Source organism: Chamaea fasciata, unplaced genomic scaffold, assembly GCF_029207755.1.
Source record: "Chamaea fasciata isolate MVZ Bird 193981 ecotype frontalis unplaced genomic scaffold, bChaFas1.0.hap1 SCAF_4, whole genome shotgun sequence".
In the NCBI taxonomy this organism is placed as follows: Eukaryota; Metazoa; Chordata; class Aves; order Passeriformes; family Sylviidae; genus Chamaea; species Chamaea fasciata.
The window spans coordinates 13,357,495-13,383,718 of NW_027094089.1; the positions used below are offsets into that span (position 1 = coordinate 13,357,495).

At 41.9% G+C, this 26,224-nt stretch overlaps 1 protein-coding gene across 3 annotated transcripts in view; it reads right to left on the minus strand.

Annotated features, from left to right (window-relative positions):
• SETBP1 (SET binding protein 1) overlaps positions 1-26,224 on the minus strand; it is a 264,740-nt gene that overhangs the window by 55,530 nt on the left and 182,986 nt on the right. For all 3 annotated transcript variants that reach the window (XM_066180876.1, XM_066180875.1, XM_066180874.1), the window contains one exon: positions 21,230-24,698. In XM_066180876.1, the coding sequence (XP_066036973.1) occupies positions 21,230-24,698 (3,469 nt within the window). The remainder of the gene's footprint in view (positions 1-21,229; positions 24,699-26,224) is intronic.

Consider the following 26,224-nt stretch of genomic DNA (forward strand, 5'->3'; position numbering starts at 1 on the left):
TTTATAATTAGATTACAGAGGGGTTTGGTTCCCGACCAGCCCTTGTTCTTGTGGGCTAATGATGACAATACGAACCCCAGTGACTACAAGCAAGTGTTAATGCTCACAAGTTGTCCCAGGTTGATGAAACTGCCATGAGAGCTAGGGGTCAGGTCAGCCCAGCCTTCCCATTACAGACACTGTTGGAGTGGGATGCCAAGTGCCTGGGACACACAGAGAATTGAATTTGCAAGGTGTGACCTGTGCCTAGTCCTAAATGCAGAATAAGAATTCAAGGTTGTAGCCCAGCCAGTGGTCCAGGAACTCCAGGAACAACATTCTGTGGTTTTCATTGCAAAAATCCACAGTGCCTTTGAGTTGCAGTGATGGCAGGACTACAGGTCTTGCAAGACAGAGCACATCACTGGAGAATTTCAATCTCTCTTCTTCTCCCATCTTTGCAGTAAGGAACTGCAAGTGTATTTGTGGGAGGAAAGGGGTAATTTGGTTAAGAGCATAAGACTGATAAACTCCACCCCTTATGAAAATATTCTGTGATTTTTAATAGCCATTAAACCCCCAAAGGATCTAATATCTCAGGATTCAACTCAGAGGACTTGTTCTGCCTGTAGTAAATGGCCAAGCACTCAATAGATCTGCATTAGCTTGGTAATGATCCTTCTGGCATTTGAAATTATGGCTAGACTGACCTGTGGCACATGGCTTAAGCTGCTAAGCCATTGCCTGTTGCCTCTGTTTTTCATTTGACTTGGTAGCTTCCTGAAGTCCTGAATTCATCCTTGAGGATAATGCCAGCTTTTTCTGGCATTGAGCAAGCTATCAACAACCTACATGATATTTAAGAGGGGTAAAGAAGGATTATTCTAAATGCCTGACTTAACCTAACTAAAGTTTGACCCATCACATATTTCAGTCATTTCATTGTGCGTGGTTTAGTTATTTGCACACTTCTGGCTGTTTTCTTTGGTAAGTTTCAGATATTGAAAAAGAGCCAACCACTAGCCCAAGGTTAACATAAACAACAAACAAGGATAATTCTAGTACCTGTCTAGAAGCAGCCTACTGACTGGTTTTGCACTGGTTTTGATAGTAATTTAAAAAATTAACTTAAGCAAGTGTTGGCATGTCAAACCAAAAAAAAATCAGCCTTTTTACAAAAATAAACTGTCATGTGCTGCTTTGAAATAATTATTTTATATTGAGTGCACTAAACCGGGGTGAAAGACAGGAAAAGTGGGTCTGGCCACTGCTAAAATGGTTACTAGCATATACTTGTTTCCTGATGGAAAGAAGCAAAGTGTAATTCTATTTACAGCTCTAACATTCAAGTTTTTCCTCCTAGGCAGTGACATGATGGTCCAGAGAACTAATGGTATTTAAATGACAGTCTACTGGCTGCACTGTCTTCCTATACAGCATCACATCAAACTTCATGGGCTGCAGGAGAAGCAGCTTGCACCTTTCTTTCATTAGCAGAGGTGTTACTGGACTTCTCAAAGGCTGAGCAGATCAGCAGCAAGAAGTGCTCTCAGTGAGGAGCTGGGGCCTCCTATGCATCCTTCAAAATTCCATGACTCCAGTACATTGTTGCTCTCCAGGGCACCCCACAAGGCACCTACTGGGGTGGGTCAGTGCCTCCAAATCAGTCATTTTCTGCTTATCACGGCAGTGATCATTTCAGCAGAGATGTGTCATTAATCATATCGGGGGCCAAAGAAATCCTGGTGAGGAAAGGGAAATCTTCCCAGGGTCACTCCTGTAAATGATGGTACACTTTTTTTCTTCTGAAAAAGGCACAGCCTGGCTGTGTATCCCACAGGCTGCAAAACCTTCCCCTGGCAGAGCAGCCGTGTTCAGCACTGCTCAGCAGGTCATGGCAGTCTCTTACGTTAACTTCAGGGTTACACAACCTGCACGCTCACGCAGATGTTGTTTGCAGAATCCTGGACATGATGCCAGCCAGACACTTGGCACCAAGACCCAATCTGGGAGATGAGGAGCTTTCAAGGCTTGTTACTAACATTCATTATTTTCATACTTAATAAGAAAACTGATGCGACACATCAGGGAGATTGGTCTTGATTTTTTCCATCTAGTATGGAAAAAATGCAGAAAAATGAATAGCCTGGCAGTTAAATGTCTGCAATGCCCACACACTCCCTAGAAGAAACTTAGGGTTATACATCAGAATTTATCTCATGGTCCCTGGGTATCACAGCAATGGTTGAAAGTGGCTGAAACTTTTTGCACTGCTTATTGCTTCATCTCTGTTCTTCATGGTGAACAGTGAGAGTGTTTAAGGCAGAGTTATCCCAAGTCTTAAAATCCAGTAGGCAGATATCAGAAAATTTTCAGAAACACTTCTGTGACACAGGGTTCCCCTGGGTGCAGACTGTCTGGACATCAGTTTCCAAATGACAGCTTCAAAGAGGGTCCATGAGGTGACTGGTTTTAGAATGCCATTTAGGTATAGTGGGTTCTGGAAATTTTTCTTTACTTTACTTCACTTTACTTCACTGTACAATCAGTCACTTCCTAGCAACACCAAGAAGAGCCTTTGAAATTTTAAAATAAGAAAAGACTCACTAACAGTGACTTCTTTTTCTTGGACTGCTACTTACACACAAGTCCCAGTTTCAGACAATGAGAAACTCTAAGGTTCATCTTTCATTTTCCTGTATGTTTGGTTTTTGGCGTTTTTTTCTGCCTACACCTCTTGGGCAATAACTATATCAGTAAATAAAATGGGCCAGCACACATTGGCCTTTGAAAACAAATGAAATGGCTTGTCTTACTTTACTAAGATTAAAATTCCTATCTGAAACATGATCACCCCTGTGTCCTGCTGATTTTAAAACCGTCCCTGGCTCTCGATGCCCACTGAGTCATGCTCAGGTGTTACTTGGAGAGGGTTGCCAGCCGGAAGCCAAAACACACCTGAGACCAGCTAACTTCAGCTCAGGAAAATCACCCCCTGCTCCCTTTACAATCATCAGCACAGATGGTGCAGGAAAGGGAATCTTTGGTCTGCAACTCAAATCATCAGTTCAAGACCATTAAGACCAGTGGACTTCATTTGAAGAGATTTGCACTCATGTCCATGAAAATAAAATTTTCCCTCAACTCTTAGGATGTGATGAATCACCATCTCAAAGTTGCTTTCTCTCTCCAGTGACTGTAGGAGGAGCTCAGATGACAAGTTTCCACAGGTTGCCTGGATTTTGGGTGCCTAGAATTCAGTGAAAATCCCATGCTAAAGGATAAAGGACTTCCTCCATTTTTTAATCTGAATGATATTAAAACCAACCTCTACTTTGCAGGGAATGAAGAAGTTCTACTTAGAACATATGCAGTTCAGTTCTTTCCTGTGAAGTTGCCATATGGCAGGGGAGTGATGGGAAGAAGAAAAATATTGACAGTGAGGATACATCTTATTACAGAGCATAAGGACCAAATTTTCCTCTCAGTTACACTAGTGAAAATCTGGAGTGAACAGCCTTGTCTTGATAGATCAGATCAGTCAGTGGATATACAAAGCCAATTATGAGAATGAAACAAAAGCAAACTTGGGAAACATTATGGTATAGTAAAGAAGAACATGTGGTAGGATGCCAGAAGACAGGAAGTCATTGAGCCCAGCACACTTACTTCTCCTTTGAAAAAGTCATCCCATCTACAGTAACCACAAGCGGTCAGAATCTTGTTTTACGCCTGAACTTGGCAAACTGAATAAAAGCTGCCCAAAAACATCTGTTCTGGGTTCCAAACATTTATATAGCCCTTTGTTACAGTACCAAAGATGGCATTGCATCAATGGAAGGGAAGCATTGCAGAAAAAAGCAGTTCAAGGATGCTATCGGGAAAAGTCAAAGATTAACACAAGACTTGCTATGTTTTAAACACCAACAACTTATTTCTTGCTGAACATCCAGCTGATTAAAACTTCAAACTGTATTTGACAGACAAAAGCAGAAACTGCTCCAAGGAGAGAGACTATGGTCCACTCCTATTCCATACTATTTAGAATTTATTAGTATTAGTATTTATTAGTATTCTGTTCAAAATTATTTAGAAATACATTGTGGGCAACTTAACAGCAAAATGTGCAGCAATAGTCCTGTTTCTCTACTACATTACAAAGACATAAAGGCAAATACATAGCTGAGAAGACTTCTGGAAATATAATGCATATTTAGCAACTAGTAGTTATCTGAAACTTAGTTTTGCAACCTAGCAAAAGAACTGTTGAGTTTTCAAGATCTTTTCCAGGCTGTGTAAGATAATCAGAAAGGTACAGACTTTTTGGACCTGAATGGCAGGATGATTGCTTTTATGTAAACTAGAAGAGGTAAACAGTGCATAAAACTCAGCCAGACAAATTAAAATAAATTAAAAACTGAAGTCGAATTACCACCTGTAATTTAGCACACAAAAGAGTTAACAAGCAATTTGATAAATAAACTATTTGTTTTGGAGGCCTCTGAAAAATGAATTCTTGCAAACAAGTTCAAAGACAAACTATAGCCAACTCAATGTCCACAGTTTCTCTGGAGCCAGTATGGAACATTTGGACAGAAAAAAACTGTGCCAGCTACCCAGTGTAAAGCCTATACTTTATTTTGCAAAAGCAAAAGACTGTGATTTATACCTCTGAAAGGAAGAAGTTAAAAAAAATGGATCTAACAGTATGTTCTGTGTAGGTTTATTATTTTGCCAACAGTTTGTGGGTTGGATGATGAGGTACATTCTTGAAGATTAGACATCACCATTTTTTTTAAACAAACAAAACAGCAGGCAAGATCAAAATTCCCCTAAAGCAGAGGCAGTCCTTGTGAAAGTTCAAGGCTGTTGTGGCTCTCCCTCAGCTCCTTTTTAAAAGAAAAGAAATTAATCAACAAATAGCATTAATCAGCTTTGGCTCATAGGTGCCATTTTTGCTTCCAGTCTTGGACAATTAGAGGCACAGTGTCAACTGGTCATTAATTAGGTTGTGTAAAGCTCTGTGGATACACACTTCTTTTTTGTGACACCAAAAATTTCTTCTGAAGAATGGGACTTGTAGACATGTTCTGTTTTCTTCTCCCTTTAAACCAAACAATTCCCTAGTTCAGAAGAAAAGGTGAAGAATAAATGGACACTGGAAGTAAGGAGTGTGGTTCTACTAACAAAATCAACAGACAATTGAAAATCAAGTGGAGTCAATGGTGTGTTGTTAATTCATGTGTTCAAACCTGGTAGCATGGCTAAGGGAATAGTGTCTTGATCTCCAGAAATATTAACTGATGAGATTTAAGATCAAGATTTTTGACATTACCATCACAGGCTTGTCCAACAGGATGTCTTCTAGACTCCTAAACTGTCAAAACCATCTTAGTGCTGGTCATAATAAGGTGATCCATAAATCTCTTCATGATAGAGCCTCAAGATAGCATTCAAATTTTGGCCAGATGTTATGGTTAAAAATGGGATATTGTTTCTCACAGGGAAACCTTTTTCATTGTCATGACTTCCCCTAGTCACCAAAGGCCTGTTCTAAGGCTGCAAATTAAAAATCCCAATAAATATATTATCATTGTGCAATAAAACAGCTCTGCCAAAAAGAAAACAAAAACAAACAAACAAAACCCCCCCACCAACTCCCCCCCAAAAAACAAAACAAAACAAAACAAACCCTAAAAACAAAAAAACCACATGAAATTCCAAGGGATGTCATCCCTTAGCCTGAAAAATATCACTTCTTGATGAGAGAAAAGGCAGTCATTAGTTGCACATTGTTAGATAGTTCTTATGGGTTTTTTGGCAGTTAGTCCAGAAAATCTATTTCTTATATATATATATAAAATTTTAGTTAGAACAACATAAATATGGGAAGAAAAAAAAAGCCAACAGAGCAATTCCAGATATCTGTCCTAGTGCTAGGCATAGTGTTCCAAAACCTAAAATGTCTGTGGGACTTACGAACACCACTACAAAACTGTCACTCTCTTCCTGAGATGCGACTGCCCAATAATGAATAAATTAATTTTGTTTGTAAGCTTCATCTCCTTTGGCAATACCCAGGGCTGAAGGCATTCAGGAAATATAAAGGTACTTTTCTCAAGGTTTAACTTAGTATAAATGATGATGCATCCTTATTAAAATCTCAGCCCAGCTCATGGTTTTTCTCTGATAAGTCTTATACTTCATGAATCATTGCTATTATTCTCAAACTGGTTTTGATGAGGACTCTCTTCTTTAATGTTTTTGTTCCTAACAGAATGGTCACATTTCAACTTCTGCTTCCTGGGGAAGGACTTTGCAAAAGTGTTATGAAGACAGAAAATACCCCATGAGTTTCCAAAGTGTAGGTAGCAAGAGTATTTACTATTATGCTGGGAGAGAAACAAAAAGGACATAAAAAGTGATTGATAAGGATGAAAAACAATCTGTTATTTAGGGGAAGGAGGAAAAAGATGTCTTCCATGGACAAATCATGTCATTTTTTATTTTTACATTTTTTCTCTTCCATATTCTTTGGGTGGGATACCCAACGAGGTAAATGCAGTACAGCAATTATTAGGTTCATCTGAAAGATGGCAATTAAATAAAACAAAGAAGTGTCCCATACCAACATGACATATGCTTGTAGAAATACATGAGGCTGACCAGTCTTCATGGCAGCTAGATTTTTCTTATTTGTGTGAATTTTACCAACTTCTGCCTTCTCTTCTTCTTTTTTATTTTTCTTCCTATTCAATTTTGCATTGTTTTCTGGGACCTTTAAACCAATATTATGCCCCACTGACAAATTTTCCTATAGGAATGTGATGGTCATCATGAGAACAATACCATTTGGATGAAATAAGACTCCCAAAGGAGTCCCTTAAGAGCTAGAAAACCTATAAACTTCCTTCTGAAATGTAACCCAATTTGTGATTTTGTATTTTAAAATAAAATATTAGGGATGCTTTATAGATTTGAATCATTTCTCATTATGGAAAGAAAGGATCACTGTTTTCTTATGCTATCAGTATATATTTGTGAGGCAGCAGTGAATCTCCCAGTAAATTTCATATTCCCATTGAAATGTCTTCAATTTTTTGAGCAAAGCAAGAATTGCAGAATGATACTATGTGGATGAGATCTAAAAATAAAGTCTCTTGGCAATTGTGCTAAAATAAGTATTGCTACTAGCCTGATGTAAATAGGAGGAGAACTATTTCTAAAAATTACTTCTATTGTCTCTGGGCATAATCACTCAGGTGGAGAAATGGCACCTGCTTCTCTTTAAGTCATTTATCACTTCTGTGGGGAAAAAAAAATTCTCTGGAGAGCACATTCTTATCTGTAGAGAAGAGGTCAGTACTGCTCTATTCCTGTCTCTAGTATGCCTGCACAGGTCTATGGTTGATGGTGCAATAAGAACTATTATAAATAAGAATGACTACACTCATGGACAACGATGCATTTAAGTCTGTTGCAATTAGCTGTTTCTTGCTCTGACACCAAACTTCTGGCATTAGACCTCCTTGCACCTTGGTTTATCTGCCTGTGAAATGAGGGGAAAGATACTGACCTCTCTTGTAAAACTAGTCTGAGGTTTACTGCTGAAAAGAACCTACCTACAAATTAGGCAGAGAATTCCACAGCATATCTAACAAGAGCACAAACTCCACTGGCTTGTAAATTCTCATTGGGAGACACATTCTTGTGACATTCCCTCCTGTCTGAACTTGACTAAAAGCGGTCATTTCACCTGAGACTCCATTGACTGCCAGAGAATTTAAAATTTTACTTGGTTTTCAGGACATATCTTATCCCCTAAGTTAGACACTGCCCTGGGGTAAAATATGAATTCTACTTTGAGAATGTTATAAGACAAAAGGATGATAACCACAGAATCACAGAATGACTTTGGCTGAAGGGGACCTTAAAGACCATCTAGTTCCACCCCCTGCCATGGGCAGGGACACTTTCCACTAGCCCAGGGTGCTCAAAGCCCTGTCCAGCCCAGCCTTGGAAACTTCCAGGGATCCAGGGGCAGCCACAGCTTATCTGGGATAATAACAAAAAGTATGATGCTTTCCAGTTACAAAAACATGTTGGAAAAATGAGTATCCTTCTGTGTGAAGGGTCAATACAAAAAGGTCCTTTATTGGGTCCAGTTTAGTGGACAGAACACTGCCAGGACAAATGCATGAGGGTCAGCCAGCAATGCTGGGATTTCTCTTGCACACTGTCAGGAGCAAAAAAAATCTGGTAAAAACATGTTATGCACAAGAAAAGAGGTGTCCTTGGTGCAGGAGATATACTGGGATGACTCCACCCATCTGGATGGCCCTTCAGCCACCTCCTCCTGAGGCCGTTTCTTCCAAATGACCAGTGGAGTGACAGCATCCCTCGGGTGTTTAGTGCAGTTACACAGTTCAGTTGCAGATGCTCCCTCTCCGGTCTTTACCCTGTAGCCTTTACCTGTGTTTCATATAGCAGTGGAGGCAAAGTACTTTGTAAGATAACAATATTTTCTTTGAGAATTTACATATAGGTGGAATATGACTGGGAACCTAATGAGCTACTTTGTAATTTGATTAAATGGTGTGACCTGCCAAGGGACGTAGCCCAAGGAGTTCTGTGTGCTAATCTGATGCTAAGCACAAGGAGGACTTCAGGGATATCATCTTCTCCTGGGTGTCTTGCCCACTGTTGCAACTGCATGGCTCTAATTAACATTAATCATGCCAGAGAAATGGAAGACCAAAAGCTACCTGAGGGACTACAGTGCTGAGAATGAGAACCTGTACAAGCCAACACTGTCACTGGGGAGTAATTAGGTCCTCTGCAAATCCTAGTAGGAGTCTCACATCTCCTGCTATGTTCTGGCACATCTTGCTTAAACACAGAGTATGAGCTGACTGAGGATGCACTAGAGATGGTTTCATACTGAGAGTTAATGAAAAGGGGAGAGCTGCCAGCATTTTGGACAGTATTTTTGGAATGAGAATTAATCCTTCTTCCTTGTAACATTTTGACCAGTGTGAATACATCAGTATCATCCACATTTTAAGAACTCTTCTTCATGATTCATGATGAATCAGAGAATGCAGCCGCCCTGTGTTCTGTTCAGGTACGGTGTGAAAGTGAAGTAGAAAGTGCCATCAAGTCATTATAATACACTTGGTTTGTAAACACCATTTGATTCCCTATGTTTAAAAGCCTTACCCGTATTAATTAATTGAAATCTTGCCACAGCTTCATGAATTGGGCAAGGACTATTATCTCATTCTATCAGCCAGTGAACATGGAGACCCTGGAGGCCAGATTGAGACTGTCTGCTTTAAGCACTCAATTTATTCATTGCAACATCTAAAATAGAATAGGTGCTTGGCTCCAGCAGAATGATTCAGATCTCTTAGGGCAGGTGCCTATGCAAACCGTACAGGCAAGGCAGTGACAGATGCCTCTGAAGTAGGACACAAGTGATGTTCACACATTTCTCCATCAACAAAACTGAGAGCTGTAGGCCCTCCATAGGATGCTTTTATGTGGCTACATGCAGCCACTCCAGGCATAAGCACTAGGAAATATTTTTCTCACAAGTGTGGCTGGGTAATTGTTTAATTCAAGGCTCAACAGTGTGCAAACCTGCTTATGTGGGAAACAAAAATATAAATTCCCCTATGAAGGGCAAGCACCTGGGTTGTGGGATAAGTGGGAGGAAGAACAAGATGTTAATGATTTGAGCATTTATCCTGAAAACAGAAACATAGCTGTTCAGACCAAGAGGGTCTGGCCCCAGCACTTCCCATTGCCACAACTATTCCAGGAGACAGGTAAGGCTGGAGTGGAGGCACTAAGGTCAACCACTCAAAAACCAGCAGTGTGGGATGCAGAAACTAGTGAGATCAACCCAGTAAATGGTTTACAAGTCTTTTGCTTATAAAACTTCTGTTACAGAGCTCTATCAGAGAAATGACATTAATTGAGTTCGGCTGGGGAACAGGCCTTCCCTGGTCACCCAGACTTACCTGCCACTTAGGAATGCCTGGGTGCTTCCACACTGCCAGACTGACATGTCTCCAGTGTCCTGGTACCCAGTCCTCCACACTCTGCAGTTATTAGTGGGCCATTAGGGAGCCATTTGTTCCGTCTGAGAGGAAAGCTGGGCATAGCAAAGCTGACCTGTGTGCTGCAGGTTCTATTCCAGGCACAACCTGGAGAAGCATCACACAGTTTTGTCTCTTTTCCTGGTGCAATATTGCAGTGCTAGCCTAAAGACTCAAACCCCAATGTAACCCTCCTGTCACTCCCCACAGCACACAGGAAGCACATGGCTGCAGAAAAAAAACCCAAAACATTTTGGCATCTGTATTAGGAAACAAACTAACAAAGCCCAAACACAAATCCCCAAACCTACAAACCCAGAAATACTTAGAATTTTGCACCAGTTGTACAGGGATATGCTGTCCAGTGGAGATCAGGATCAAACTTTGTGCAGTGTGGATGACCTGCCCGCTCCAGCTGCTAGCAGCTCTTAACTATGTGGGCACAAACCAGCCTGCATCAAGCAGTTCAGAGACATAGACTGCCTTTCTGCTTTGGACTACATAAAGAGTATGAACATTCTCCAAATTTTTCTTGCTGAAATGTTCTGTGCTAGCTCCATATCACCTGAAAGTGGTGGGCTTGGTCAAACTGTGGCTTAATGAAGTGGGCCCTTTTCAACACTTTGAGAGATATTAGCAGTCTCTTACCCACTTGTGAGTCATGATGGACTGTCAGTCCCTGAACACAAATGAAATCATATTCTTATGTGTTTAAGTTCCTCTTAGGTCTAAAACACACTGTTCACATTTACATGTAGCACTCAGTTTCTCTGGGAGGTAGGATCCTCTTCAGATGAAACAGACTGAACCATTCCCTGGGACTTGGACATATCTAGTTCATTCTCACAGGGACTTAAGCTGGCTCATGAATGGTCTAAATCACATTCACTGACTTCTTCAAGCTATGCAGTACCTCAGGAACAGAGCTGAGAAAACGACTCATGAGTTCTAAACCTGGGCTTGAGCCTGATTTATTACCATTTTTACCTGCTAGGGGTTCCTTTGATCTCAGCAAGAGTCTTCACTGATTAACAGCAGAGAAGAGGAATTTGGGTTAATGCATGCTCTACCCACTCTTTAACATAAGAATGGCTCCTATTAGCTCTTAAGCAGTTTGTCCTTTTCTGCAAGAACTTGCACAGCTGACTTGGCTAAACTTTTAATGGGTTCGTTTCTCATGTGGGAGGAAATGTTAAGCACTGCTTATTGTTACTTAGAATTACACACCCAAATGCCATAACTCCATCCAGAGTTCCCAGGCTACACTACTATATCACAAATAAGATCTTCCTCACCGCCTAAAGTAATGTCATGATGCAGTGTAGGAGCCAAGGAATGCTGGGTTTGCAAAACACACGCATTGCTTCAGATTGCAATGAATTCATTTAAGAGGAGATCAGGCAGCAAACCATTAATTTCAGTGCAATATATTTTCCTGCTCTTCTTATTTACTGAGATGTTGTCTCAGTAGATCAAATCAATGAAATTACAGCAGTGCACTGACAGCAGCCGATATCTGCCTAGTATCTTGGGGAGGTTTCCCTTTATCAACTGCTTCCACTTTTTGCCTGACACATCTCTACTGTTCTGTCTGTTCCGCTGGAAATAGGAAAGTTAAAGTTTTCCAGCGTAACTGTCTGAGCCAGAATATCCCGTGGGCAGCCAAGAACAGGCACACGTCTTGAATGCCCTGCGAGCAGTAAACTCAACCCCAGTGTGCCACAGGAGGTGTGCTGCTCTCTCTGGGTGCACTTCTGGAGGCCACGTGTAGGGTGTACACAACTCCACCCTCAGCTGAGGTGGGAAACTTGTTCAAAGTGGTTTTGAGGTTTTGTTAAGAAGCAAAACAGGAAATCTGCATGAATCGGGAGTTCAATTATTTTTTTTTAACTTGTAGTTCTCCAAGATTTTTTTTTAAATAAAAACTAAATAAATATCTGGATGACAAACTTTCTGCAACTGACCTCATCCCTAGTTTTTACTAGTGCAGATGAGATTTCAGGCAGCAAAGACACCCTGGAGTAGTCCAGGGATTTTTATTTTCTTTCCTTTTTTTAGCAAACCAAGCAACTCAAAGGCTGTGTCAGCTTACTTAAGTGCTCATTATGCCAACTAATCATAGCTGGCACAAAAAACAATGCTGACTATTGCTCCCTTTCCAGCCTACAGAGGAGGCAGGGAAATCCAGGGACACAGAGCTGTAATGGCAAGTCTGTACCACCTGGAGAAATTCTTTATCCTCAGCTCAGCTGCTTGGGACCAGAGGAAGGGCCACTGAATTCCCTCGAAAAATCAGTGAAGAGGACAACACCAGAGGGGTAAAAAGCACCAGAATAAGCCTTCCTGAGCCAACATGCTGACCCACATACCCAGTACCACTACTACTGCTGAGGGCATCTGGTGCCTCTGTCCCTTCCTTTGTCAACCTTCCCCCTGGTTTCCATAAAAACCACAAGAGCTGATTTAATAGCCTGCAGCAATGAGAAAGCTATAGTGAAACCACCAAGTTTCCTTATGAGATGGGGGTGGAATGTTATTACTACTGACCTCGATGTAGGACCTAATCACAATAAAAGTTCCATCAGCACCAGTACAAGCTACTGAGCTTTGTGGTAAATTGCCGATTCACATTCTGTAACACTCTTTGCTGAGCAAACTTCACGTGTGTGTTTTCTGTTCTATATAAGGCTGAGTTTGACTCAGATTCTCTGAGGAGATAGTCTGTTCTTATTCACAAGCAACTGCACTAAGACAAGTGAGTTACTGACAGGTGTAACACAAATTGGCTGGGCTGTATTTTGCAGTTGGGATCCCAACAAGCTCCTCACAGTTTTCTCCTAGTTTATTTAAGATACTTCTGTGTGGTGCATAAAGCATTGCTTTCACCGCTGCTCCAGCATCACTCTAACATCAGCACTTTGATTTGATTTTCTGTCACTGTTCTTACAGATTAAATTTCAACCAGTGACCCACAGCTTGATAGCTCATTAGCAAATCCCTTCAAGCCATCCAGTCCTGCCCTTGCTTGACAGTTAACTCTGCACTGCACGTATCCTGAAGCCTCCTGAAGGCTGCACTGCGCCATGAGAAAGCTCAGTCAGACTCAGTGCAGCTGCAAAAGCCTTTGGAGATCTATGCTCAGGTGCATGTTTTCAATGACAAATCACTAATGATTCTTATTATGAGTCCTTGGGTCTTTTCAAATCATTGAGGTTGTATAAAGGCTCCTCCATGGACAGTCAAAGCTTTTCTTTCCCACCCCTCCCCTCAGCCCTTGATCTTCAAGGGAATTACTTGACTTCCTTCTTGTTGAGACCCTAAAGCAGGACATTCTTTCTCCTTTAGTTGTTCAGCATCATTATTGCAATCAGGCAGACTGAGCCCTTTTAAGTTTTCTCTTGCTGTGACACATGGATATAAAGCTGGAAGGCAATGGGAATGGAGGAGCAGCCTCAGATCATTTTCTGGAGGTCAGATCCCAACCCTCACTTTTGCAGCGTAGTAGGACAGGATGCAGGTTGCTCTGTGTGCATCAGGATTCCTCTCCCTGACAGATGCCTTAAGCTCAGATTTTACTATGTCCAACTTTGAGTCACACTGATCAGCAGGTTTGTAGTGATGGTGCAGCCAATGCTCTGTTTTACCTCCTCCATGCATCCAAACAGACCTCTTGCCTTGTACCTACATTATCAGTGCCAAGAAATAGTATAGTGTAGAGTCCAGAGCTAAAGCAAACACTCTTCCCTCTAACTCTTCTTAAACAGCCACTTACACAAGTACCCAGGCTGGCATCATCAAAGTCTTAACAGACCCTCTCCTCTAAGCTAAGAAATCTTATAAATGTCGAACCAAGGCTGTTTTCAGCACCTGGCATGTTGAGCACAGACAGAAGGATCCTGGCATGCCAGGATCCTCCTCTGACGTGCCACTGAAGCTGTGGATGGAACTTTCCAGCCCCACACTGTCCTTCTGCCTCAGCAGATACTTCACTCCTGAAGTCAAGCTCACTAATTTCAATGGGGAGACCCTTGATTTATGCTGGGCCGAGATGAGAATCTGGCCGTGATTCTTTATCGCCTTTTAAAGCCAAGAGCCCAGCAGAGGCCAATTGTGTTTGACGTGAAGCAGCTGCACACCCAACGTGGAATCTGCACAACTTCATAAACTAGCAGTGGTCTGAATAAAAACTTCAAACGACATTCTGGCATTGGCCAGAGAGAGTGAAGATAAATAGCTGGGAGATGCCAAGTTGTGAAGGAAGAACTGCTTGACTGTTGGACAGAGAGCAAAGTAAGAAACAGAAATTAGGCAGGGTGTTGGGAGGCTTGTAACACTCCCAAAAAGCAAAAGGGTCACAGGATTTAATTTGATTAATTCGTCGCTGGTCTAAAAGACTTTGTACTGAGCCTCAGGCAGTGCAATAAACATACAATCATTAAGAGAGGAAATAAAAGTTTGGCTGGGTGATAAATAGTCCTGCTTCCTCTCCCACTCCAGCTTTTCTCCTGTTTCTTCTCTCCTTGGTCAGTGCAGACATGGGAAGCAACACAGTAAATCTAGAGGTAGTGTTAAAACACCCGCAACAGTGACAAAGCTAACTGTATTTAAATTGCCTTAGTCAAAACAATTTCAAGGAAATCTTTGCTTCACTTTCCCCATCAGCAGCGTGTCCCTTTATGGATACAGTATAGGCAGAAGGAGCATCAGTCATGCTGGCTTGGTCTCCTCTTCACAGGACTGATAGAAAACTTAGTGGAAAACAAGAAGGACATTTATTCTAAAGGGGCCAGATAATGCTTTTGGAAGTAGTTTCAGTAGTTTGGGTTTGTTTAGTTTGTTTTGTTTTCTAAATATGCAGGGTCCTAAACAGCTGTTTTCATGAATGTAACTGTATTTACAAATAATGGGTTTTTTCTAAAGCTCTGATGGTAACTTTCATGGACCAGACAAACACTCACCCTGTAACGGTACAGTGCTTGTCCCTCACCATGGGGCACAGAGGGGGGAACAACCTCCTGCTAAAACTGGGGCTTGGAAAATTTTTGCAGCTGCTGGAAGCTATGTAGGAGCCTGGGGTGTGTGAGGAAACCCCAGCAGAGGTAGAGCTGGGGAAAGGGAGGGTGGCTAATAGCCTATACATCCTCAGTCTGAAGTTCTTACCTGGCTCTTCTCCCATCCACTTCAAGTACTGCTATGGGTCTAATGCTGCATTCACTGGGCAATGGTGAGTGTCAGAGCTCACTGCGGCACCGTAAGGCAGGAAACTGCTCTTACCCCCTTCACCCACTCAGACTCTGAGGTTGACTGCAATTAGGAATTTTTTCTGCAGTTACATGAGAAAACAAAGATATGGAAGATGGGCTTGCAAATCCTAGACCATATACCAGTATGTCTCTGAATTTATGCACACAGCACCATATGAAACACAGGTCCTGTTGAGTCAAATATTTGCTATTGAAGAAAGCCAGGTATTTACGTGTTTTCCTGGATATCTATTCAACTTCCTTCATCACCTGATGTTCATATCTCCTCTCTTGTTTCAGTGTGTAAATGTTCATCCACAAGTATATATACAACACCCAGTCACAAACAGGCATTCATTTCATGTTTTTAAGCTGATCAGATGAGAGAATGTTCATCACACATGATGTTCATAGAAATACAGAAAATTTAAAACTGGATAAGGCTACTAAGATCACCAACTCCAATCATTCCCTCAGCACTGTCAAGGCCCATCACTACATCACCACTTTTACATGTTTTTGGATGCTCCCAGGGACAATGACTACGCCACTTCAGTTCCAATTCTTAGCAACATTTTCAGTGAAGAAATTTTCCCTAATCCAATCTAAACATCCTCTGGAGCAACTTAAGGCCATTTCCTCTTTTCCCATTGTTTGTTACCTGAGAGAAGAACGACCCCAACCTGGCTGCCCCCTCCTGTCAGGGAGTTGTGCAGAGCCACAAGGTCCCCCCCTGAGCCTCTTTTTCTCCAGGCTGAGTCCCCGCCCCCAGTCTCCCTCAGCCCTTCCTCATCAGATTTGTGCTCCAGACACTTCTCCAGGTCTGTTGCCCTTCTCTGGACGTGCTCCAGCACCTCAACATCCTTCTTGCCATAAAGGACCCAAAACAGTGGGCCAAACTGTGGTCCTACTGTTTCCGCCATCACTGAAATACAGTGTTAACTGGAGAATAATGAACCAACACTGTGATTCCAGACCTTTGTAAAATAATAAATTATTTGTGGAAAGTATTATTATATAGAAAATCAGCAAAGTTCAATTAATAAGGCAACTGGCTAACAATATTTACCTACATCTGCCACACACATTTAGAATAAATATGCTTATCCACTACTGAGATACTGATCCCTTCTCAGTGTAAAACTGTGACTGATCCGGGCTAAAGCTGATACTGATTCCTTCAAGAGTAAAAGCAGCACCGTACAACACAAGTGAGGAGGAAAGGTCAAGTCAAAAATTCAAGTCAGAAGAAATTCAGATTGCAGCAGTTCTGGACTTTGAGGGGGGAAGACCTGTGAGGCTTGTAGGTAAGTTAAGCATTAATTTATAAAGCATGTTTGTCATGCTACCTATCCAGCATTCAGAGACTGATGATTACTGCTTTCCTAATAGCTGCATATGATTAACTTTATATTCCTGTAAATAAACTATATGTGGTGTCAGTACGGTATCTGATAAAACCAATGTACTTCTTAGCTGATCTTTGAGCCATGACACCCAACACATAAGCAAGGCAATCTTTGCTCATATAATCATTGTTTGAAAAAAACAGGAGACAGAAATAGTGTGACAGTAAGGTGGCACAGACCTTGATTAGTCTCACTACAAAGAAAAGCAGAAACATAGCCCTGCATATTGCAACTCTCAACCTCTGCTTCACCTCCAGCTACATCCTGGCCTGCAGTGATTATAACTAGGACATAATCTGACATAAAACCTTATACATTCAAATTGCCATCTTATCTATGCTCCCTAAAAGGTTAAATGTGCTTTTCCTCATTATTCCACCTAGGGAAAAAGGTAAGAGACAAACAATCTTGCTTTTTTGTTCTGTGGGACAAGCTATGGCATTGAGACTGCTTATCAGCAATGGAAGTCTCTTCCCCAGCATCATGGAACAGGCAGACATGACAAGGAGATTTGGAGTTTGCCACGAGGGCCTCTTTGAAATAGCTCTACTCTCAGTCTCCCCAGCCTAGCTGCAGCACCAATCTGTGACCGGTCCCTGGGTCCCTCACCTGGGGCTTTAGTAATTCCTGGAAAGCTGATGAAAGGCTCAGCCATCCAGCTGTGCACAGTGCCTCAGGTCACACAATGCCAGAGGGACTCCAAGACAGTTTTGCAAGTGTGTTGAGGTGTACCTCTCACTGTGGGAAGGAAGGAGTCAACTGAGTCAACGCTTGGTGCACACAGCTTGACAATTGAGTCTAGGATGTGCCTGAGTGTCTGTGGCAAGGCAGGATCTGAAACACTTGCTGCTGTATTCTTGCCTGTAGGCCGGGTTAATGCCACTGGAATAGTCTTCAGCTAAATAGAAAACATTGTTAAATTGGTTTTGATTGATTAGTCTTAATGCAGGAGGGCTACATGAGCACAAGAAATTTAGCAAAAATAAGTATTTCAGAAAAAAGCATCAGGATGCAACAGGTCATGAGGAGTCAGTGGAAAGAATTATTAACTTGTTGTTATGGAAGAAATACCAGCTTCTCCAGAACAATGGTGTGGAAACAGTCAAGCCACTGGGAAATTAGCCATATGCACTAACACTGCATATTTAACCCACAGTGATCCCAAAAGATGTACACTGACTCAGAGCTCAAAAGGTCTCCACTAAAGAATTGCCAGTGATGCTCCAGATTGGTGCAGGACGAGAAATGGACTTTTGTTGTGACCAACCAAAGAAACTGGTTACAGCCCCTGAATGGGTCTGTTCACTTTGGGCACGGATTTCTACATCAAATCACAGAATCATGGAATAGTTTGACTGGAAGGGACTTTTAAAGGTCATCTATTTCCAAACCTCTTGGATTGAGTGGGGACACCTTCCACTAGCCCTAGCACTCAAACCTCAACCCAGTCCATGAACAATTCCAGGAATGGGGCATCCATAATTTCTTTGGGCAACCCGTGCCAGGCACCTTTCATCTGCCAGGACTGCAACCAGCTTCTCCAAAAGGTAAGAAGAACAACCCCTCGCTTTGTGGCACCTGTCCTTCTAGACAATAAAATCCTACTTAGGCTTCAATATTGTACAACAGGACTGTTTTCTACCATAAGCATGAACACTACCTATCACAAATGAACACCAAACTTCTCAGCAATGGCTAAGTTCTGTCACAACACAGACAAAAACATAAATTATCAACAATACAATGGCACCTGCGCTTTCACACCACAGTGAAACAAATTGCAGTGCCTGAATCATTGAAGAACAATAAATGATTCTCTCATCCCTCTCATCACAGATATATCCACTGAGTGCAGGTAGGTTTTGCTATGAACTCTATCTCCAGAAGAATGCAAGGAAGTTGCAAGTGGTTGTACTGAGCACACCAAAATGCCAATGCAGTAGAGATAACACTGAAATTGTGATATAAATCTAATTTCAGTTTTCACCAGAATATTCAGGATGTCTCCTCTTATCTCTGTTATATATTATTTTTGACTTGTGAAAGATGACAAGTGCTGAAAGGAAAGAACAATCAGGCTATCGAAGTTGCCTCCTGGGACAGACATATATGTCCTCGTAGGACTTTTTTTTTTTCTTTTACCTTTTATTTTCCTGATTAGTCAATCTCTGTTTAACCTCCTCAGGGAAATGCAAGGTGAGTTAGGAGGAAGAAGGTGAAGGTTATCATGGAAAAGAACAATCCTCCCTCTGTGGGAACTAGTTAAATAGTAATGGCTACACTCAAATGCAGACCTCTGCTGGGAATCCCAGTGAAGGTCAAAGGCAAAGAAGAAAAAAAGCTGCACTGAGATCTTAGGCAGTTATAAGCAGACAGATGTTCCTAGGCTTTAATGAGCAGTCTTGGCTCCAGGCCTATCTTGGCAGAGCTGTTTAGTTTTAGTATTTTTCCTTGTAGTGCAAGGTATGGCTCTGGTTATCTGGCTCTGTTTAGCTAACTGCTGATTATTTTTCCATCTAAATAATAGGATGACAATGAAGAAATAAATTGATAATCTGAGAGTTGATGGACTAGGTCATAGGGAAAACTGTGCAGCTGTAATCATGGAGAGAAAAAAAAAATCAGTATAAACAAGAACTAGTTTAGAAAGCTTAAACTGAAAATCAAATGGCACTCCCATGGCAAGTTCTAGTCCTCCATCTTGTACTTTTATTGTCATGGGGAATAAACTGAAAGAAAATAACATGAAATAGACTTTTTCTTTACTAATTCCATCTTCAAGTCAGCCTGGTAGCAATCGTGCCTCTGCTTTGGAAACTAGTTTGAGTTCAACACTGTTGGGAATTTTGACAGTTTGCTATGCCTTAGTGAAAGATATTGAAAATTACAGATTTAGCAAACATCTTCTGTTCAAAGTCAAAAAGGCTACAAATGCAAAGGCTGTTATCAAACTGTGAAAACTGTGAACTTCCATTAGAAAAAAAATGAAAAATAAACTTGTTAAACACTTTGAAGCCTTTTAATCCTATGTGCCAGGACACTACTTCCCTAATGAAATAGCCACCACAGCACTTGGTGGAGAATACCTTTGTTCCTTGTCAGGCACGTTGCAACTCTGATGTTCAGAGACTTATTTCAATCTCTTTTCCTATATTTTTGGATGTATCATTTTTTTGATGTCACAACTGGTCGAATATAATATGATATCTTGAATGGGAATGTTTTCATGGGGTAATCTGTCATTTCAGACTGTTTTTCACTACTGTATTTCAGATCCTGGTCTTGGTGAAGGAACTGGAAATGTTTAGGTGGCTTAAGCATGAGTAGTCTTTTGTATTCCATCAGTTACAAGTCAGTAAAAAACTTCAGAGCCTTACACTGGCAAGTTATACAAATTCTCCACTGTGTTCTCAGTTAATTTTCTTTTAATTTTGAAGGCTATCAGCTACTTTTCTTTGAAGCTCTTTTTTAGCATATCAGAATCTCATCCATCACTGGTTGGTTCAGCAAAGCTCATCCCTTTCCAGAGCTAAGGTGAAATCTGTTTTGTGATAAATATCTGATGGTGTAGAAGCACTGGGCTTGCTCCCAAGATGAATTCATTTATATTGCACCAAAACACCTGCCTCTCTGTCATCACAAAAGCAGCTCCTTATTGTAAAGTACATTTCAGTCTCTCAGGCAACATTCAGATTCCCTTTTTCTTTACTCTGCAGGAGAGGAACAGATGTCTGTAATGACCAAAAGGAGCTTCCTCCCTCTTCATCTACCCAGACTTATTTCCAAGTCATAAGACCTGAAACTCTTCAGAGCCCATTGGCGAGGGTTTGTTTCCGTGACATCGGTCCCTTCCCATAGCCACTCAATGCTCAGGATAATTATTTTACATGACACCTGCGGACTGGAAGTGACAGATTTACATTAGGACTGTACCCAGGATCTCCAAATATGCAGCCCAGCCATCACCATGGTGGGTGCCTCTGGATCACCAGTAGAACACATTAATGGGACACTGACACAGCTTCATACCTTCCCACCTGTCTGGTCCATCCCATCCATAAATGGGTTTTGGTCACTTCATGGGCCAGAGCAGAGACTCTGTGCTCTTATCCCAAAGGCTGGACAGTGACTTTGATCATGTGATATTAGACTCTAATTAGAGGGATGACCACCTTGCCAACAGGTATTACAATTGCTTCTGTTGCAGAATGCAATGGTCAGATTTTTAGGCCATGAGAGATAGGTGAAGGCAGGACAAATACTTACGAAAGTGCTGTGTAACAACTTGAAGACTTTTAAAACTTTGGGCTTAAGGTGTGGCCAACTTTCTTGTTGATCTCCCTTAAGTTTGGATGAAGAATGAGTCAGTTACAAAAGCCAGAGAAGTTATTATCTCATAAATGTATTTGCTGTAAATGGTGAGTCCCTCATTGTACAGCATTGAAATTTAAGTGCAGTAAATAGTAAAAGTAAAATACAATAAAACAAAGCTTACCTGAAGAAGCTGAAGAATCAAAAGTACTTCTGTCCTTCCTATTTGTCTTGAAGGGCTGAATGTCCTTTTCCCTGTAAGTTCCAAAGCCTTCAAAGCTTCTTCTTTTATTCCCACTTGCATCATTGTCCCGCTTCTCACTTGAGGAATTTATTTCACCAAACATGTCCAGGGACTCTGACCTTCCATTACTCTCAGTATTACCAGAGTATCTCTTTGTGCAAGAGTCAATGGGATCACTGCTTGAGTCACTTTTATCTTTACTCTGTGACCACTGCTGGGCATCAGAAAGTGATAGTGTAGACAGCGTATCCACTTCAAAGTTATTCTTTGAGCCTTTGTGCCCAGTTTCACAATGCTGGTGCTTCTGCTTCTCCTTATGCTTGCTCTTCTCATTGAGCAAGGACAGGTCTTTGTCTGAGCCACTCAGCCTCTCATTGATGGCGTGGCTGGAGAAGCCAGTGGACTTGCTAGCAAAGAGACCACTCAGATCTTCGTGAGTCCCCAATATCCGCTCATCCTTATGCTTGTGCTTATGTTTGTGTTTCCTTTTGTGAAGTCGGCCACTTGAAAGGCTTGTTCCTCCAACCTTCGGAGAAGCCAAAGAGGACTGCATGTCTCCAAGGCCCATTCCCACAGGGGTTTGTAGGTGCACTCCATGTTTTATTTTGTGTTTGGCAGTGGTGGACATCTTCATATGAGAGCTTGCATGGAACTGGGGTGGGGGCACGGTAGGTCTCATAAATGGGGAAGCCGCTCCAAGCGTGTGAGACAGGTACAAAGGAGCTGGATACTGACCATAGTAACCAAGATTCATCATAGGCATTGATGTGTAAGGCATTCCATAGGGTGCATAGTAACTCCCACTGGGAATAGGGTAACCGAACCCTTGTAAAAAAGGCACCTTTGTCATGGTGTCATTGGTTTTGGCAGGTCTACCACGCTTCTTCTTAGACTTCATATCAGAGGTCCTGCGAAGATAGAGCAATGGGTCATACTGGATGTATGGCACAGGATAATAGTGATCAAAATTAATCCTGAAGATGCTGGGATATGGATTTTCATGATAAAATGTATAACTTCTATGGGAAATCCTGAACACTTGAAACTTATTGATGAGTTCCTCAAGGTCTGCCAGAAACTGGAGGTCATCTCTGTTCTGCAGGCTTTTCCTTTTCCTCTTGTGCTTTGGCTTTTTAATACTTTCATGAGAGAGAAAGTTATCCACAATGAGATGTTTCTGCCGGTGACCATGCCTGTTCTTTGTGCTGGTGTCAGATGGTATAGCCTCTGGATTGTCCAGGGTGCAGAAATCGAAGGAGTATCTCCGGCGGGATTCTGAGCTTTTCTCGGCTTGGTCAGAGGTGCTGTTGTTGTCTGTACCTATCCCACTGTCGCTCGGTATGGTTTCCTCACTGTGAGACTCACTCACTGGCGACAGCGTGACTTCTTTCAGAGAACCTATTTCACAGAGGTGAGAAGGTGAATTAGCCATTAGCCTGGGTGGAGACAGCTTCCAAGTTCCACTGTGCATTCCTTTCTGGGTTTTTGTAGGAAGAGCACTGATAGGTTGAAGATTTGGCATAGTTTTTAACTCTGAAAAATTAGTTTCAGTGCTTGCAGGGCTGAGGTTGCCGTTGATCCCCACTAATTGTGTTGAAAGCGGATGAATAGCTGCTGGTGACGATGCCACAAGTGACTGCAAGTTGGAAGGCACTGCTGGGTTTTCTGGCTGGCTGGAAACAGGCCTTGAGTGCTTGATGGCTGTCTTAGGTTCTTCTGGCTGAGGCTGCAGCTCTGCCCTTGGTTTTCTGCCCCTTTTTTTACCAATGTAGATAGTCCCCCTCTTGCTGACATTGATCTGCTTCCCTAGTCTGGCATCAATGGTCGTTGGCCCAGCACTAGATGGTGGCGGGACTTTTGCTTTCAGAGCTATGCTGCTGGAGCAGGAGGACAAGATCTGATTGAGAATGTTTTTCCTCTTGAGGGTTTTCATTTTATTAATGGTCTTGATGGTCTTCTTATCCAAGACCCCAAGCTTCCCAACCTTTTTGTGAAATTTGAGTTCACTGATGGACTTGTCCTCTCCTGGAACCATCTGAGCAAACTTGGCCAGATTCCTTCTCCTCTTCCTTTTCTTTGTTCCTGGAAATTCACGATTGATTGGACTCACTGGGCTGGTGGAGGTCCCCTCATGAATGGTTTCAACAGTGAGCAAAGGCTGTTTCTTTGGTCGTCCTCTTTTTTTCTTGACAGGTGTGATCACAGTAAGACTGTCTGTATTGGTATACAGAGGGCTGGATGGTGTGATGGGATAGGCTGAAGGAGGCTCCACCATCAGCTTCTCAGATGTTGCCAGGGAGGTCTCCCGAACAATAGATTTAGGTTTGCTGCAGGTCCACCGGCGCTTAGCTGCATGTTTGGGGTGCTGAACATCAGGCAATTTGCCAGCTGTGGAAAGATTGGTGGGTAGGAGAGTGGATGTCACAGGTAGAGGTTTTCTGGATCGGGCAGCACTGTTGGGGGACGCTTTGTCCATGAACACACTACTGTCAATAGCTGCTAAGGGGGACTCACTTTCAATCACTTTCCCTGGCTTTGTGGCTCGAAGATCTTTTTTACTCCCCTCTGGTTGAGAGCTGGTCCTGTTTGCCATTTCACTGCTCAAAGCAAGCATGGAAGACAGGCTTTTCTCCTGGATAGTCTTCTCTATGGAAGATTTAATGGATTGCCTCTTTTTCCTTTTGTGACCAGATGCATCTGTTGTTGGAGACTTTATTGGGATAGTAATTCGTACGTGATTGGTGTCACTTTCACAAGTGCTGGCAGAAATGGGATTCTGCTTCGAGGGTGATGTATCCAACATGCTGTCCATTGAGTAAGACTCCTTTTTCCCTTCCATGCTGTCATGGGATTTGCTGTCAAATGCTTTCTGAGCACTCTTTACCCACTCAATGTCTGTGGTTTGGATGGTTTGGCTCATCAAGTCCTTTTTGCTGGACTTCTTCTTCATACTTCCAGAGGGCTGGTCGGGGGCCTCCAGCTGCACACCTCCCTCCTGATCTCCAAGAGGCAAAAGCCCATTGCACTCGAGGGCGCTGCTCGGCTGGGCAGCTGTGCTGATGCTGCTGGGTGACGGAACTGCGCTGCAAATCGCCAGTTCTTTACTACTGACCGACAGCTGCCCCCACATGCTGCTGCTGCTGCAGGACTTCTTGGCCTGGGATTTGCTGTAGGAAATTCCTGGCTCCAGAGCAGAGACCTTGGTGGCACTAATTGCTTCTCTACTGGGCTCTGTGTTGATGAAGCAACTCTGAGAAGCAGGTCCTGTGTCGGAGCTCGCTGACCAGTCAATGTGGTGCTGGTTGCTACTTTTCTGCTGGTGCTTTGATTTTAAGGTGTCACTGGTGAAGTCTTGTTGGAGGCCTGGATCATAGTGCAGAGCAGCATGTTTTTGTGGCCTGTCATAAACCTGGAAGAGAGCAGAAAATAAACAGGAAAAAAAATTTAGTTTAGCAGTCCATTCATAACCACTGGTTGCAGCTCTTTGTTTATGCAGTGAATAACAACAATGCCTTTGTAAGAGTTAGGAACCTTTATAAAATCTTCCTATACTTGCATTTAGATTTCATGCCCAGTAAACATGTTTTGTTTGGTTTCACTACTCTAAAAACAGTGGAAATATTTCTATAAATATAAAATTGCTAAGGGAACATATTCTATTGATTTTTAACTTAAAACACAAGTGAAATATTCCCTTTCAAAGGATGAATGGTGAAATTCAGCCTCCTGGTGAGAATGTCCTTTTTCTGACAAATAATCGCTCACAGAACTTCAGGCTCAACAGCAGCAATTAAACTCATTATTGTAAACAAGAAAACTGAAAAATTATCTTGGAAGCTGTAACAAACATGAGGAAAACCCATGGGTCCTCTTCCCTACGAAGGCAGATTCTGCAAAGATTTACTTGAATTTTCACATGGAAGTCATCCCTGCATACTTAGTCCTTAAAATCATATGCATAGCATCAACTGTGTGAGGCACACTTGGCAGGTTCAAGATTTGCATTACTCCCTTTCCATTTTAAAACTCTGCTATTTGCAATGTCGGTGAGAGATATTTTCAATATGATTTCTAGTCTGACAGGAGCTCTTCAAGCCACAGAGGTTACAGCAAGGGCAGAATTATGCTGAAGACTCTTACAGAGCAAAAGAAACTCGACTGTTTTTATCTTGGTGGGTCTCCAGCTAAAAAAAAAAAAAAAATTGTTTACTACAGCTGTAATTTTTTCCTTTTAAAGCAAAAGGATCTTTTTGCTTTTTACTTTCTTTGGTTAATCTGTTGTGGTTTTTTAAATTATTATTATTATTTTATTTTGCAGCTTTTATTTTGTAAAACTCTGGGTCAGACTGCACAACTGCTTTTGTACACCTAGTACTACAAACAGTACTAAGTGTATGAACTACAGACACTGTTGTGAATGTCAAACAAATGATGAGACCTAAAATAAAAATATAACCAAGGAAAGAAAAGTAGATAATTGTGTTTCTTGTGCACCTGCAAACACCCTGTTACAATTAAGTTTCCATTGGTAGCCCATTAGATCTCCCTTTGGGGTGTTTGCAACAGAAATTTTGGGGCAAGCAGGCAAAAGGGTATAAGAGGGCTCTGAGCTGGGAAATGAGGTGTCCCTAGTTCTGAGCAACTTTAGAGCAGTTTGAAAAGGACTAGACTACCCCAAGCCCATGGCACATTATTTAGTGGCTGCTAAACATGCACATTATTGACAAATTTATGCTGAGATATCTTTCATGCGCATATAAATATAGTTATGCGGCTTTCCTGGAATAGTCAATAACGATGAAGTTGTTCTGGTCCATTGTCTGAGCAGCAATCAGGGACTCTTAAATCCTGCGGATAGTTCAGCTGTAGTGCACATGGCCCAGCTATGCTCAGGGAAAACAGAGATTTCCAGGAATTGTGGAATGAGAGAATGAA